Source organism: Condylura cristata, unplaced genomic scaffold, assembly GCF_000260355.1.
Source record: "Condylura cristata isolate star-nosed mole 26May11 unplaced genomic scaffold, ConCri1.0 scaffold00050, whole genome shotgun sequence".
Classification (NCBI taxonomy): Eukaryota; Metazoa; Chordata; class Mammalia; order Eulipotyphla; family Talpidae; genus Condylura; species Condylura cristata.
In genome coordinates, this window is record NW_004567151.1 from 406,468 (window position 1) to 423,136 (window position 16,669).

The 16,669-nt window shown below is 59.4% G+C and overlaps 1 protein-coding gene across 1 annotated transcript in view; it reads right to left on the reverse strand.

Annotated features, from left to right (window-relative positions):
- CENPF (centromere protein F, 350/400kDa) overlaps nucleotides 1-14,374 on the reverse strand; it is a 27,974-nt gene extending 13,600 nt beyond the window's left edge. Inside the window, exons 1-12 of the mRNA XM_012734197.1 lie at nucleotides 14,213-14,374; nucleotides 13,896-14,092; nucleotides 12,708-12,829; nucleotides 12,256-12,347; nucleotides 10,582-10,873; nucleotides 9,182-9,384; nucleotides 6,480-6,605; nucleotides 6,054-6,182; nucleotides 3,478-3,600; nucleotides 2,181-2,321; nucleotides 1,903-2,006; nucleotides 1,544-1,719 (exon numbers count right to left, since the gene is read on the reverse strand). Coding sequence (XP_012589651.1) covers nucleotides 1,544-1,719; nucleotides 1,903-2,006; nucleotides 2,181-2,321; nucleotides 3,478-3,600; nucleotides 6,054-6,182; nucleotides 6,480-6,605; nucleotides 9,182-9,384; nucleotides 10,582-10,873; nucleotides 12,256-12,347; nucleotides 12,708-12,829; nucleotides 13,896-14,092; nucleotides 14,213-14,374 — 1,867 coding nt within the window. The remainder of the gene's footprint in view (nucleotides 1-1,543; nucleotides 1,720-1,902; nucleotides 2,007-2,180; nucleotides 2,322-3,477; nucleotides 3,601-6,053; nucleotides 6,183-6,479; nucleotides 6,606-9,181; nucleotides 9,385-10,581; nucleotides 10,874-12,255; nucleotides 12,348-12,707; nucleotides 12,830-13,895; nucleotides 14,093-14,212) is intronic.
- Nucleotides 14,375-16,669: the final 2,295 nt, after the last annotated feature.

Genomic DNA, 16,669 nt, shown 5'->3' on the forward strand with positions numbered 1-16,669 from the left:
CGCTGCCGGCACGCAGCGCTACGCCGCGGCCTCCTGGGAGCGATGACTTTTTTTAACCGTTCTCCTCACACAGCCCTGTGAAAAATGGGGACATTTTGAATCTTAAAGAAACAATTAAGACCCAGCCTCCAACGCGCTGCTGCACGGCGAGGAAACAGATGGCCTGGCAGCGCCGGGCTGGGAGGCTGCCTGCAATTAGCAGTCTGGTTACTACCAGCAGATGCGCACTGGAGCGGCACAGCCAAGTTCAAGAAGAGCGAGAAGCTGGCTGGGAGAAAGGACTCGAAAACTTGCTGGCGGCCTCTGCGGCGACGTTCACTTCTCAACAAACACGGCCGAGCCTACGGCAGGGAGGCGCCGCCGCCCTCCGTCCCAACGCTCTCCGCCCTGCGGACAAGCCAGGCCGATGCCCTTTGCAACCACGCGAGCCCCAGGGCCTCGGGGCGCTCCACGGACCTCAGGGGCGAGCGGCCACGTCCGGCCGACGTCCGCTGGCGTCGTTAAACCACAGACGAGGCGCCGCCTGCTCGCTCTCGGCTCAGAATAATCACCGCTCGGATGCGATCACAGATGCGAAAAGGAAAGCACCTTCAGCGCTGGCACGAGGGTAATGGAGCATTATTAGGAGTATTTCCTTCCCAAATTTGCCAGCTGCCAGGCGCACGATCAGTGCTAAGAGCAGCAGAATGGGTTCAACGTAAAAGAACCACTAGAATTTAATCACTGGGGACGGCTTCGCATTTTTTACTTTGCAACTTTATAAAAATATCTTCCTACCGTAAAAAACAGAATTCAATGAAATGGCACAGCACCTCCCCTGGAGGCCTGAGGAGGAAGCCGGAAGCCATGGCGAAGCTGGTGCTGGGGGCGCGGGGAGAGAGGGGGGAATGTTTCTGCTTCTGTGGGTCTCCGTCCGTCTGTCCGTAACTGGAGACATTTAAACAAAAAGCAAGCTCAATGGGAAGATTAGCATGTCTGTCCACGCTGGCATTTGCTCCACAAATAGATGTTCAGCCAATCCCGGGACCCAACAGGCTTATCAGCCTACGGCTGCGCCCAACCCAAGAGTTTTAAAAGGCCAGAATTCGGAAAACCAACATCTGAGAAGGGATCTGGCGGCCGCCGTCCATCAGCAATTAGCTTTCCGAGAGGCCGCGGCCACTTACGACCTGATTGGGTGGCTCATTATCAACAATGAGTTAAGCACACAAGGATATGTTCTCCCGGCACGTCCTGCAGGCACACACGATTTGCAAAATTGGGCACTAGTCTGGAAAAACACAACAAAACTCTCGATCACCACATGCCAGCTTCAGAACTCGGGAAGCGATTCCACCCAGGCCAGCTAGGGCTGGGGGCAGCGTGTCCTAGGCCGGACCAAGCAGATCTCGGCGTGGCCGCCCAGCTGGTCCCCCAGCCGGCAGGGGGTGGGGCTGGACCCGTGCCCAACGACGCCTCTGTGGTGAACAGGGCATGGACGTGAGGCCAGATGCGGCACAGGCCAGACCAGGCCACGCCACGCCCTGAGAGGGTCCCAAGGCACCAGCTGCTTTAGCCTGCAGCCCCGTGCCCTGGATGGCCACGGCTCCCGGGTGACCTCGCCCCCAGATGGCCAGGAGCAGCGATCTCGATCTCGCTGCACCCAGCAGCACTTTCGTGTCTGCAGCCCAGACTCGGGAACTGTAGAGACGCTCTAACTTTCCTTCTGGCCTCCCACACCTAGGAGCCAGCACGCGACTGCGGCCTCACCACCACGCACGGGGTCACACCCAGGGTGACAGAGCAGGCAGGGCTGTTAACGCGCAAAATCTCCAAAGCGCGGTCCTCTGGGTGACCACACCCCCACGGGTGATGAGGAACAGGAGACACGAGAGGCCACTGCGGGGGAGCCCAGCAGCCCACCAGGCTGGGCGGGAGCCGTCAGCCGTCGGGGCCACTGCGCCCAGAGACACTGGCCAGCAGGCCGGGGGCAGGCACTCCCCGCCCCGGGCGGGCAGCCAGCGTCCCTGAAGTGTCAGGGTGTTCCGGTAGCGTAATTCACCGTCCTGATCCCGGTGCAGCCAGGCCCGGCGCAACCCTCCGCCTTCTTGACATCATCCTCAAAAGCCGCCCCACACCAACATAAACTAAGAGCAAAATGAGAGCGCCCGCCACCCTGGGCGAGGCTCGGCCCAAGACACCTTCCGCGATCTAGAAGCCGGGAAGCCCAGGTGCGACAGGACGGGCTGCAGGATCCCCCGCAGGCCAGGCACGGCACCCGGCCAGCGAGCCAGGCTCCGGCTCCGACACAGCGAGTCCAGCCGGCAGCCGGGAGCGGGAAGCTGCAGAGGGCGGCGCGGAGGGCAGAGCCCGGTGCCAGCGCGCATGTGTGCAGAAGCATCTGCTGGTGGGCTTCGCTGGCCAAAGGCAAACATTTGTTTTGCTGAAACCAACATTTCCATTTGCAACTGCCGGCTGATGAAGCCATCACGCGAATGGGAGCTGCGGGCGGGCGGGGCCTCCTGGCCCGGAGAACGGGCCCCTGGAGCCGCGTCAGCCAGCCCCCTCGGCTGCGGCAGCTGCTCGGCTAGACGCGCCCGCCGCTGGGACGCGCGCTGGACTCTGGGCACCCGGACAGACGCCAGCTTTCCACACAGAACTTAGGAGAAAGAAAAGCACCTGCGCAGTCTGGTGAGCAACTGCAAAGTACTTAAGGGTCAAGTGGGGAGAAGTTCCCCCTCCACGCCCCCACCCGCCTTTTGATGGAGAAGCGCTTGTGTTCCGCTGGGCTTCTGACCGCACCGCGACGCGTGTTGTTCGCTCTAGTAACGGTCCCTGAGTGGTTCTCGATTGAGCCCGTTAAGATAAACTCCAGGCCGGTGATTCCATTCCGAGAAGAGGCGAACTAAGAGGGGACGAAGAGCCGAGACACCGCCGGGGTCTCGGGGCTCCCCGAGTGACGGCCGCGGCTCCGTGAATAAACCCCGGCCTCGGCTGCCTTTGGGGCCAGAGTGGCACCGTTTCGAATGACTGGACAATGTCATCACTCTTAAAGCTGCCAGCACCTCGCCAGTCGTGGCTTTTGCTTACTTAAATCTCTGCCTTCCGCAAGCCTCTCTATTCGCTGACTCACCGCTCCCGCGAAATGGATTTATCCGCACTTTTGTTTCCTTCCATCCAGAAGTTCGCTTCCTTCCTCCCTCCCAACCGCCCACCTCCCAGGTGGGTCAAAGCAAGCTTTGGGGGCTGAGAGGTGGGCGGCAGTGTGCCACGCTCCCACTACTGGATCGAGGCTTATCCGGATTCCACAGAAGCGAAAGCGGACACGCACGCAGGTCTCAGCACCAGCTACGTCAGCCTAACGCTGGCTTTGGGGAGCTTTGTGCAGTCGCCAGAACTGCGGAGACCCGACCCGGCTGAGAGCCAGGTGTGGGCACAGCAGCGCGGTGCCCCCCACGGCCACAGGCGCCGGCAGAGCCTGCCCTCCGCCCCACTCACCTCCACGCTCCTCCTCAGCGCGTCTTCCTGGGTCTGACTCGCCTGCAAGGCCTGTTCGGCTCTGCAGAACTTGTGCTTGAACTCGTCCAAGCTCTTTTCGAGCTGGTGTTTTGCTGCTGTGACCTGCAGGCAGAAGACAACGCTTCATCTTAAGCTGATCGCTCTTTACTTCTTAGGAAAGAGAAAAGACGGAGCCGTCTCTTCTGGCTGAGACACAGCGGCGCTCGGGGCTTGACATAAACGCCGCATGCCGGCCCATGGTTTCGCCTGGCAACAGATTATGGGGCACGAGGTGGCCGGGGAGGAAACCACGAGGCCAAGGAAAACTATGCAGCCGTGAAAAGTGAAACAGCTAAAGGGTGATGAGCGACGGGGCGACATTAGTAGTAAACTGAAATCAGAAGCAGACGGGGAGGTGGGGTGCGCCTGCCTCACACGCAGCAGAGCGAGGAGGACGAGCCGCGGGCCTGCCGGTGGCGCGGGCCAAGCGCAGCGCTGGGGGTGGTCCGCAGCTCCGCAGCGCGAGTCCCACCCCCGGCCAGGGAGGGACCCCAGGGCGCGGCAGACCCCTCCTGGGTTTCAGTGGATCCGCCTGTCCTGCTCCCCGCTCTGTCTCTGGGGAGTCCTCTCACCCCCCCCCCCCACTGCTGGCCTACCCCCAGCTCGTGTGTGCATAATTAATTCTTTTTAAACATGAGGTGTCTGTACCAAAGCCCGTCTCTGATTCCACTTACAAAAAGGCAAACCAGCTCTGAAAAAGAACAAAGAGCAGAACAGAAACTCTCAGGCCAAACTGCAGGTGGCAAGTCAACTCGGAAGGAGGGCCTCAAGGGTAATCGAGGGGGAGTGAATTAAAACGGGGCGACTGTTCACCCAACGACGGCATCTTTCAGCCAGATCTGGGCCGGGAAGAAGCGCGGAGAGGCCCGTGCACGGGCGGGGGTGAGGCTGCTGCCTCTGGCTGTATCTGGTGCGTCTCTCCACCTCAGGCCAGACCCCTGAGGCCATTGTTTCCCGCGGAGGTGCCCACCAAACACAGCCTAGGGGTGCAGCAGTTAAGGGGACTGCAACGGGCAGGACCTAACGGTCACCCTCGGGGCCGTGGTCCGATAACGTGCAGCGCGGCCAGTAAAAGACCCTGGAGGTTACCCATCAGAGGTCACCGTGCACCCAGGAGAGGAGGCGTTTTCCCTCCGACCCAGCTCGGACAGATGGGCGGGGCCGGCGGGCGCGGGGCTGCTGTGCCCCAGCCCCCCACCCCCCAGGCAGAGCCCCAGAGGCGGCAGCCCTGGTCCCCCACACCTGCAACTTGGGTTTCAGCGCTGTTCTGCATAAGAGGCCCCGCCTGGGTGGGGAATCCTCCGTGTTACAGAGCAGGCGAAAGGCAGGCGCTGAGAACACAGCTGACCCTCTAGCCGGTCCGCCTCGGGGCTCAAGGTGCACCCCAAACAGTGTCACCCTTCAGCAGAAGGGCCGAGTCCGCCGCAGAGCGGCCCGGCGCCGTCTGAGCCGGGGCGCCGGCTCCACGCGCTGCCACCCGCGGGCCTCTGTCCTCAGGGCAGGGCCAGCGACGACGGGGCGGACGTGATGGCACTTCTGTCATCAGCGGGCCCCAGCGAGGAAACTGGAGGTGCGGACCACGAAGTGCCCGGGAAGACATCGCTGGCACATGCACGGGAAGCTCCAGAAAGTGAGGGCGAGCGAGGCGGGCACCCCGGAGCGCCAGGGGCCTCGCGTCCCGCCGGGCCAGCAGGAGGCCCTGTGGCCACCTCAGGCGAGCAAGCGCACAGCCGGCCAGGCCGTGTGCTGCAGCCCCGCGGGAAGGCCCGGCCCCCACCCAAGGGCAGGCGGGTCAGTGACCCGAGACGGGCGGCCTGGACGCATCTAGCGTCTCACCCCCGCCGCTGGGTGAAGAGGCCAGCGGCCGCCAGTGCAGAGCGGGGCGGCCTGCCAGCGGGCGCGAGGGGCCGGCGAGGCGGGCCGGAGGGAGCGCTGCGGACCGAGCAACTCGAGCCCAGAGCCCCTGCTCGGACGGAGTGTGCCAGAGAGCCCACCTAGAGTGAGTCTCTGCGGCACATTTGTTCCCCGGAGATGTGGGGCGTTGCACAAGTGTCAAAAGGGGCAGCTGAACCTCCCTGGGGAGCGGGACACGCCCCGAGCCCACAGGCCGAGAGCCACCGGCGCCCCCACTAGGGAAAGGAGCCCCTGAAAATCAAACACACACGGGCGGCCTCCTGGACACTCTGCGGTGCGAGCGACGACGCCCAGGGGCCAGAGCGGCAGGAAGAGCAGCTGCTGCTGGGCCCTGAGACGGGACCTGTGTGACGAGGGAGAGGTCGAGGCCGCGGCAGGGCCTGGGCCGCAGGGGAGCCCCCACACGAGAGCTGGCCGCATCTGGGGTGAGTCAGTCCTCGGCCGCATCTGGGGCAGCGGCCTCACAGACCTCACCCCGCTCTCTCAAGAAGCAGACCAGGCCCAGCAAGCGCCTGCCTGGCTCCACCCCACGAGTGGGTGGGGGCACCCACACAGGGCAGCGGACAGGAGGAGCCCAGGGAGGGGCCGGGAGGCTCACTCACTCGGTCCAGCTCGGCCTGCAGGCTGCCCTGGGCGCTCCTGGCTTGCTGCAGCTCCTGCGTCAGCCTGGCCTTCACCTGGGCGCCCTCCTGCTCCAGCGCCTGCAAGGCCCGCTGCTGCCGGCACAGCTCCTGGAAAGCAAGGGGCCCCGTCAGAGCAGACACCACAGCAGAGCCCAGGCGAGCCGCAGCCCCCCGCCAGGCCAACAGCACCACTCCAGCTCCCCGATGTGAAGGCTCAGGGAGGCGGGGAGGGCAGAAGAGGACAGAGCTGAGCTGACGGTCTCAACGCAGCTCACCCCAACGCGCCCCCCCACCCCCCACCCGGGGCAGACACGTGCCCCGCAGGGCGAGCGGGGTCCCTGGGACAGGGGAGCTGCAGAGGGAGGGCACGTTCGGGGCCAGTGGCCGGGGGCTCCCCTCGCCCACCTCCTGAAACTCCTTCTCTTTCTCCTTGCTTCTCTGCTCCAGGGAGCAGCGGGCGCTCTCCGCGTTCTGGCGCTGACAGCTCAGATCTTCGGTCAGCCGTTTCAGCTTCTGCTCCAGGGCGGCGCACTGCGACAGAGCACACGGGACAGTGAGGAACAGCCAGCCGCCGCGGCCCGGACACCGCCTGCCCCTGGGTCCAGACGGCCAGTGCGTTTTGATGTCGCCACTCCACAAACAGCTGCTTTAAAACCATTAGCCAAAGTGCAAAGCCGCGGATTCGGGCCCCCCCCCAGCCTGCGCTGTGGGACTGGGGGGGTGGGGGGGCCGGAGCCCACCGCGCGCGACTCTGAGGGCGTCCTGGACACCAAGGGCCTCCTGTGCAGGGTGTGACTATGTGGGAACCCCGCCCCCCGCCCCCAAGTATGGTTCGCTTCAAGCACAATAGAAATTTGGTGCCAATTTTAAGTACTGAAATACCTCTTCGAATGGCATGGCCACGATGACACCTTAAATTTTCAAAAATAATCAGCAAGGATTTTAACCAGAGTTCCAGAAGCAAAGCAAAGAATATCATTTTGCCTTTTTTTTTTCTTTTAGCATAGCCGGTTATTTTTAAAATAAGTCTTAAAATATGGACCTTGTCAAAATTTAGGGGGTTTGGAGCCTCCCTGGTGGCGAGGGGCGAGTCTCAGGCCATCGTCTCTGCAATCTGAGTCCAATCCCCGGCCAGGGAGTAACCACAGGCGCAGCAGCCTCTCCTGTGTCCTGCTGCTCCCCTCAGCAGTGGGTTTCAGTGGGCCCGCTGGTTCTGCTCCCCACTCTGTTTGTGAGCCCCCTTACCCCTCACATTGCTGGCCTACATTCCAGTCCTTCTAAATCAAAATAAATAAAATCTTTAACAATAAAACTGGGCACCCTTGGACTAAAAAAAGACACAAAAACACGGATTAAAAAAAAAAAAAACCCCATGTTGATTGCTGCTTTATTTACAACAGGAAAGACCTGGAAACAGCCCACATGCCCAAAAGTGGATGACTGGATTCAAAAGATGTGATATGATGCACAATGGAATATTACGCAGTCATCAAAAAGATAATAAACACCTGCCTTTTGCAGAACATGGATGGAACTGGAAGGGATCCTGCTGAGTGAAATAAGCCAGAAAGAAAAGGAAAAATACCGATAGTTTCACTCATAGCAGGAGCATAAAGGACCAGGTGAGAAAATAATAATAATAATGAACAACTACAGACCAGAGTCATCTTACGGGGGTGGACTGGGGGATGGGGTCAAAAATAGGGCGGGGAGAGTGCACTGGACTATGGTGAGGGCACACGGGTGACTTGGCGATGGGAAGCCCACGGGGACTGCAGCTGAGATGGACAAAGGCACAAAGTGGTGTAAAAATAAGCTATTATATTATTTAAAACAAAAAACAAAAAACTGGGCACCCTTGGGATCAAGTGGCACTGAGACAGCCTGAGGCACGGGGTCTCCCGGCCGCCCAGCCCTGGGTCCCACCCTGCGTCTGGGGACAGGAAGGACCCAGAGGCCGGCCAAGAGGACTCTGGGCCAGGAAGAAGGGCCCCGGCGTGGCAGCTCTCCCTTCTGACGTCTGACCCTGGATCTGTCTCCTCTAGAGCTGTCAGCAGTACTAGAACCTGGAAAAAGCACACAGCACGAGAGACCGTGGAGGACGAGCAGCCCAAGGCTGGTAACTTGGAAGCGACCAGGGCGAGAGAGCAAAGCGAGCATCCCGGCGTGAGTGAATCTGCAGCTATCCAGACATCAAAAACGCCAAGCCCAGAAAGTAAAACACTGAGCCACAGGCTGTCCGGAACCCGCTCTGAGCCCGCGGGGGGCTTTGTCAGTCTCCACGGACTTGGGGTTTGAGATTCCCGAGGAATCTCAAGACGGACGTGTCCAGCAAGTCTGCGCCGGGAGCCCTCTGCGGCCAGCCCTGTGCCGGGCGGGGCGGCCGCAGACGGGCAGCCCCGCAGGCCAGAGAGCCGGAGACGGCCCTGCCCTCCCAGGAGCCACACGGTCGCGCAGGGGGCGGCGCGAGGTGTCTGAGAGACTGGCAAAAAGAGCCACGGGCGCTGCTCCAATTTTTTTTTTTTTAATTTTTCCTACAGACACTCTGGAAGAGACGAACCGGGGAACACGACCACTAGGTGTCAGGAATGTTCCAGAATACTTCCAAGATGCGTCCGGGGCTCCCGACCTTGGGAGAATGGCACTCAGCCGCTGCACTCAGCGAGCAGCCAGCCCCCTCCGCCCCACTTCCGCCCGAGGCCAAGAATCGTGGGCCGCACAGCCAGCAAACACTTGGCAAAGGAAAGAACCAGAAACGGCATATGTCCACTAAAGAATACAGCGCTGATTTTGGTCAAATTATCCCCGTTTTATTTAATAGGTGATTCTAACGGCAGACCCGGGCGGCCCCTACTGCCCGAGGGAGGAGGCGTCGAGGGGCTGAGCCAGAGAGAAGGCACAGAGCAACCCCGCACCGGGTCAGGAGAGAGCGACTCGGGCCGCGGCGACACAAACGCTCCGTCCGCAGCTGAAGGCCGCCCGCACCTGACCCGGGACAGACTCCAGGAACTTCCCCGGTGAACTGCCCGCCCGCTCCCGCACTCAGGTGCCCGGGAGCGGCCAGAGCCTTTCCCCAGGCACGGCCGGGGATGCGAGGAGCTGCGTACCTTAGCGGAGGCCTGGTCGGACTGCGCGGTGGTTCTCACCAGCTCATCCCTGCTTTTATTCAAGACTTTCTCCTTGTCAGCCAGCTCCGTGGTCGCTTTCTCCAGCTGGAGGCGGAGCTCTTGGAATCTGGCCCCCTGGCCTTTGAGCTCTTTTTCCTGTCCTTGCAGACGTTGCTCCAGCTCGTGAATCTTGCTCCTCAGCTCTTCAGCCACAAACAAGACAGTCTTGGATGAATGCATGCTCTTTGCAAAACAGGCACAACTACGTTCAAACCCGGACCAGCTCTGATGTGCTGGGCGAGATAAACACCACCAGGGAGGCAAACATCGCCCTGCTGGCGCAGGGGTTAAAGCGCAGCACTGTGAAGCTCTCTGCAGCCCCTCAGCATGAGTTCGATCCCCCCCTCCAGGGGGTGACCCACACGGCGTATCAGACCCCTCCTACCTCACCCGCTGCCCCCCTCGGCAGTGTAGGCAGTCGATCTGCCTGTTCTGCTCCCCACTGTCCCCAGAGAACCCTCTCCCCTGCCACCCCTCTGGCCTGCACCCCAGCTCTTGTCTGCATAAATAAACCTTTTTAAAAAAATCACCAAGACACGTTAAACGCAAGCTACTTGAAGCAGGCTGCATGCCAACATTCGGTCTTTTGTCATTTGTATTCCAACAGTCTACCGAAACAGGAGATATTTTCCTGTTTTCACAGATAACTTGCGGAGAAAGATGCTTTCCTGAAGTCGTGCACCTTACAGAGACTGCAAAAACATGCAGCGCTGCTCACACTCTTCGTTAAGATCGCTGCCTGGGTTTGTCGGCCGGCAAGCTGCGATCTGTTTTGCACCCGTATCGATGCCAGTGAGAGCTGGGCAGGGACACACTAAACCTCCGCATTCCCTGGGAGCTGCCCTCCACTAAAGGTCAAGGCAGTGTGAGCGCCCACAGCGCCAAGACCGACAGCCGTGTTTCCCCTCCCCCCGCATACAGTGGCGCGGGAACGAGCGGGGCCTCGGCAGTGCATACAGAGGCGGGTTTTCAATCCATCACACGCTGGAAATTACCAGTCTGCGGAGAGGATCCAGACGCCACCTGGTTCTCTTGGCCGTCGGGGCAGCAGACAAGGCGACAGGCTGGCTCCCTCACGGCTGCCCGGCGCGCAGGGCCAGACCCCCCCCTCCACCGGGCCGGGCCGGGCCAAGCCGCAGGCCGGTTCCCCAAGCTCGAGGGCCCGAGAAGATGGGGAGCCCCAACCTCCCGTCCAGCTCTTCAGCAGGCAGACACATCCCCCAGCGGCAAGGCTGCTCGCTACTAGAACACACCACCCCTGCCAGCCACCAGGAGTCCGTGGCATTTACCCTCTGAGATGACCCCGGGGAAGTTTAAGCTCCATCAGCTCAGGAAGTTACCTTGATTCTGGGCCTTCAGTTGATCCGGCAGCTGAGAATTGCTGGCGTTATCACAGGCGCCACCGCCGGCATTTCTCACGCCTGCTTGGGGAGTCCACCTGCCCGGAGTCCCCTCGCCCTCCCCTGGCGCGTGAGCCGCGGAGAGCTCTCTCCTGCCGGGCGTTTTCAGGGCGCTGGAGGAGAGGCGGCTGGGGGTGTCTTCCCACTGCCAGGAGAACACGGTCGAGGACGCCTGGTGCCGGGCAATGTCGCGGTGATTCATGGTGCTTTGGGGGGGCGGCTGGCTCACTCGCTGCAAGCACAGAAGCTCTTAGGAATCTCCACAGCGGAGGCAATTTGCTCTCAAGCAGAGCATGAACCAAAATGCCAAGGGAAGGCTTCACTGTGCCCGAGATTCTCCGAGCCCACGGGAGCCCTGTCGAGCCCAACCCCCAGGCAGGGGGTTTCCTAGTGACCAGACCTCAGTCTGGAAGGTCAGACGTGCACCCTCTGCGGACGCGTCTGTGTAAAGTGGGCTCAGCTTTTGTATTTCAGCTGCACCACTCACACCCTCCATGAAACACGTGAGCATTCAGGCCATGCCGAATTCTGAGGTCGGCCTTCCCTTTGTCCTGAAATGGAAGCTAAATAGGACCCCAAAAGAAAGAACTTTCAAGGAATCTCACGTCCCGCCATGCCACTCCCCGAAAATCACTGTGGCGGAACACACGCCTGCACATCCGCCACTGATCTGAGTTGCTCTTTGTGTTCTCTCTGCCTCCATTCGGTCAAATCTCTGCGTGTTAGTGCTGTTACATTTTTTATAGCCACGGGCAGGTTTAACTTTCACAGAGACTCGCGTTCCTCCACCAAATGACGGGAGACCCAGGACGGGGCAGAGCTGGTACCGACACTGAGTGCTAGAGAGGAGCTTTGAGCCCGGCTGACTTGAGTTCTCTTTCTCCACCTCTCTGCTTGTTCGCCCAGAACAAAATCGAGTTTAAAGCCTTGCCACAACTCATCTGAACTGGGAGATGATACTGAAATAAACAGCTCCTAAAAACCAGCTGTGGGGCCCTCCCTGGTGGCGCAGCGGGTTCAAGCACAGACTAAGAAGCTTACGCCACGTCCGCATGAGTTCGATCCCCGCCTGCCCTGGAGGTGACCCCATGGCGCGGCAGACCTCGCCTGACCCACCCGCTGCTCCCCTCAGCAGTGTAATTCTTGATCTGCCTGTTCTGCTCCCCACTCTGTCCCTGGTGAATCCTCTCACCCTCCGCATCTCTGGCCTGTACCCCAGTTCTGTATGAATAAATAAGTCTTTAAAAAAAAAACAGCTGTGAAGCCCGTGACCCTGAGCAGGACAGAGCAAACCAGGGCAAGGCCGCTGATCATCGGGGCGCTCCCCGGCGTCTCGCCGCCTGCTCGCGTCACAGGCCTCAGTGGGGAACGACGGGACAGTGAGGGGCTTCGACGAACACTGAATACTGGGGCCAAGCACCTGCCCCCACTACCACTCAGTCCACTCGTTTGTAAGGCCAAGCACCATCATCGCCCAGGAGCCAGGACCGTTATTCTCCCAGGGGAGGAAACGGGAAAACGTATGGGTTCTGGTGGGAGACCCCCGTGGCACTCCGGCCGCCCCCACAGGCCCCTGCCGTGTTATGTGCTGGTCCGAGGCCCACGGGAACTTACTTTAGCCTGCAAGACTTTCACTTCTGCCTCCAGTCTTTTTCGTTCTTCAACTTCTTTGTCATATTTTTCTTTCAGCTCTTCATATTTGGAACCTGGACAAAGGCAGGGACTTACAGTTTCACGTCCGTCACTGACGTCGTGAAGGAAGTGTGTTGGCGCAGCTAACACAACATTTTGTGTAGGGCGACCGATGCAGACCAGACACGCGGCCGTCACAGCGCTGAGACTCACAGAGCTACTCTGAGGCGCTAAAACACACTGCAGAGGCGACGTGAAAAGCAGCTCCAGGCTTAACCTGGCCGCGGAACAGACACCCAAGTGCCTGGCTTACAGGTGAGGGCGTTTTGGGGGGGCCCAAATGAGGACCTGAGTTCAAAGTTGGATTAATTTACGAGTGGACAGAACAAAAATCTCAGCACAAGAGCTATGTGAGCCAAGCAGGAAACCCTTACCGCTATAATAATGACTGGGCGTCAGTGGAGTTGCAAACATTTTTTGGGGTGTACTGCATGGATTCAGGGAGACATCTGCAGAGTGGACGGCCTGTTGGCTTCTTTCAAGTTCAGACTTACACCTATTAGGAGAAAGGGGCCACATCAGACCAACACTACAGAATTCCGACCCCGGCTCCCCAGAAGACAGTACGTCAGCCTGAGGGCCCTCGGCCTGTCATGCTTCAAGACATTTAATAAGCAGTTCCTTAAGGACGGGCAAATTCAGCCCCACCTTCAGAGGGGCTCAAGCAAGTTAGGAAAGGATGTCCATCAAATGGTACCGTGTTCTAAGGGTTCTAGTCAACCCCGTTAGGAAAGAAGAGCTGGGAGTTAAGGACACGTCTGAGCGAACTGTGCAGTGTGAAGCAAAGAAAGACACGGAGCCAGGAAAGAATCCAGGATTTCAGAAACACAGAGACGATGTGTGCCGCTGAAGCACCTGCTGAAATCGCGGCAGGGGTAATGCTGTAAGGGGGGGGTCCCCCGGAAAGGGGGAGGTGCCAGGTGCCCCCCTCCCCAAGGAGGTTGGAGCCGATCAGGGAGGAGAAGCTGGAGAGAAGACCGAGGGGGAAGGAAGAGCTATCGTTTCATAAGCATCTCCGCAGCAGCCCATAACCAAGCCTACTTCAGCTGAAAGGCGGCATGGCTCTGATGGCTCTGTGACGCTGATGGAACACAGGGTGTCAGCGGGGGCCCCCACAGCCTTCACTTTCTCCCCTTCCGGCCTGGGCTTCACAGCACAGGGTCTGCCCAGCCTCTCCCCAGCGATCCGCTATCTAAGACCCCGTGACCGTGGCTAAACTCAAGCCCGAAATCAAGCCTGGCCTCCGTCTCCGCATCCCAGAAGGTGAGACAGTAAACCCCTGACACCCTGCGGACCCCGCTGGGCCGCCCTGCTCCCCCAGCAGATCGGAGCCGTGTGCTCCTGGGCCTTGAGTAATTCCTGCGTTTCTCCGGGCTACGCTGCCGTTAGCAAGCAGTGAACGGGCAGTCGCACGGGCGCCAGGCGCGACTGAACGGAGGCCGCCGCTCAGGCAGCGCTGCTCCGCAGCCGGCAAGGGCGCAGGGGGCGTCGGCGGAGCGTGAGAGCAAAGGAAAAGCCGCTGGTGGATGCGCGGGCCACGCCCCCCCCACCCCAACAGTTACCTCTTGAGCTCTTGCTCCAGTTTCTCGATTTGCTTCCTGCTGGCACTGAGCTGGCCTTCCTGGAAATTCACCTGGGACTCCTTGACCTGCAGGTCGTGAGAGATCTTCTGCTTCGCCTTCTCCAGGCTCTCGCATATCTCCACCAAGCTCTGGTTCTCCCTCTTCAAGTTGATGCCCTCGGTTTTCTCATTCTCCACCTAGCCAGAACGGGCAGGAGGCAAGCAGAGCACCCATGAGGGGCCGGGGGGGGATCTTCCAAAGGCTGGGGGGAACCTGTTACCCCAAGTCCCACCCCAGCACCCGCGGGCCCGACGCACCTTCCGCTTCTGCGTCTGCAGCGCCGCTTCCAGCGTCTCGAGCTGGAACTGCCTCTGCTGCCTTTCTTTCTTCAGCTTGTCCAGCTGTCCTTCGAGCTCCTGAATTTTCTGCAGCGCCCGTGTGGGCAGGCCTTCCTTCCATTCTTCCAAAGCCCAGCTCATTCTGCGCTCCTGGGTCACCCCGACAGGCAGAGCTGAAAGAGGAAGCGCACGCCTGGTCTCGGCGAGCGCAAAGGCCAGAGACGAGGAGTGCGAAGGCCAGCGGCCAAAGCACATCTCAGGAGAGGGCGAGGCTCGCGATGCTGGCCCCGCGTCGCGCGTACCGAGGTGGCTGAAGTGCAGCCCTGGCGGTGAAGTGCTTTCCTGTCCGGGCCGACCGGCTTTCTAGGGTTCAATTTGTTTTTTGCTAAAAGTTCCCAGAGGAAGCAGGTCCTATCCGCGCAAAAGATGCAGGACAAGTTATTTTGCAAATGCTCTTATCTTCCCACTCGGCTTCTCTGAGACCTACAACCTGGTTCCTGTCTCAAGCACAGCCCCACTCCACACCCCCCACAGTTACTACTGGATAAACCAATGCAGAAAGACAGAGTGAGCATCCTACTGGGACGGAATTAGGTAAAGATCTGCTCTGAACAGGGCCCTCCCTGGTGGCGCAGCGGGTTAAAGCGCAGCACTGTGAAGCTGGCGGCAGCCGCTTCAGCACCAGTTCGATCCCCGGCCAGGGGGTGACCCCCAGGGCGCGGCAGACCCCTCCTGTCTCCCTCCCTGCTGCTCCCCTCAGCAGTGGGCTTCATCAGTGTTCCTGTCGTGCTCCCCACTCTGTCTCAGTGAATCCTCTCACTGTCCCTTGTACCCCAATTCTGTATGCATAAATAAATCTTTTTAAAAAATGCTCAAGACAGAACAGGAACAGGCAGGAAAACCTTAGTTTCTCAAATCCCAGCTTGGACATGCTATTTCACTGCTCCGTGCCGTGACTTCCTCCTTTGTAAAACGAGAATAATCCTGCTGACGCCGCCTCCTAAAGCCTCAGAGCACGTCAGCTTCTGTGCATGCCCACTGGCCAGTCAGACCTGCCGACACTTGCATTTGTGTGCTTGAGCCAATGGTACAAGGCAGTGAGGGCGGTCAAGGGTACGCTCCCTTCTCAGGCTCATCTTAAAGACATGTAAACCACTCGGAAGCAAAGTCTGCCAACTGTTCTGTGTTCATCACTCAAGTGCCTCAGAACTGAAATGGGAGGGGGAGCACTCACTTTCTAGTTATTTCAGCAACAAGGTGAAAATTTGTCTTTTAGTAAATAAAACCCACAACCATGTCAAGGTTTTCTTTAAATCGATTTTCACCCATGAAATTTTTTCCATCCGTCAATTGTTGATGAAAATAATAGCAATAAAATGTTTGTTCAAGAAAGAAAAAACAAATTGTTTTTCAAGAATCAAGAAACTGGCCCTCCCTGGTGGCTCAGGGGGGCAAAGCGCAGCACTGCAAGGGGGCAGCAACCGCTTCAGTGAGAGTTCGATCCCCGCCTCCAGGCCTGGAGGTGACCACAGGGCGCGGCAGACCTCTCCTGACCCATCCGCTGCTCCCCTCCGCAGTGGACTTCATCCATCTGCCTGTCTGCTCCCCGCTCTGTCTCTGGTGAGTCCTCTCACTGTCCCTGCACCTGTGGCCTGTACCCCAGTTCTGTGTGCATCCAGAAGTAAATCTTTTTTAGAAAAAAATTAAGAAGCAGGCTCTCCCTCGTGGCTCAACAGGTTAAAGCACTGTGTTATGAAGCTCTCCAAAGCCACTGCAGCATGAGTTCGATCCCCGGCCCCGTAAGTTCGATCCCCGGCCCCGCAGATGACTCACAGGGCGCAGCAGACCTCTCCTGGCCCACCCACTTCTCCCCTCTGCAGTGCATTTCAGTGGATCTGCCTGTTCTGCTCCCCACTCTTTCTCGGGTGAATCCTCTCGCCCACCACACTTCTGGCCTGTACCCCAGTTCTGTATGCATCAATAAGTCTTAAAAAAAAATTAAGAAACAGACGTAACGGTCTTGGGAAACACACAATATACGTCAAGACTTGGAAAGCTGTTTTCACCGTCCGCTTCCTTCCCCTTCCCTGGCCCAGAGCCCTGTTTACTTAACACAGCCCCTCAAACTCCAGCCCATTCACCCCCAAACTGCTGAACTCCTTGGCACCTTCCAGGCCTGAATACAGATGTGCTAAGCAGTCACCTCCAGAAAGCAGAGCCAACAAAATACAGGGCATTCAGGGAGAGGGCAGAGATGGGGTGAACGAGGGGGGAGGGGGCTGCCCTTCCAGCTCACCCCCCGCCGACCCCCCCAAAGCCACCGCAGCCTCAGGCTCCTTGGGGTTAGGGGTCAGAATGATAAAAGCCGGGGGTGTCAGGGAGGCTGCTCGCTTTGCAACTTCACTGCTCCGAGGGACCCTCCTGCCCGAACCTCCA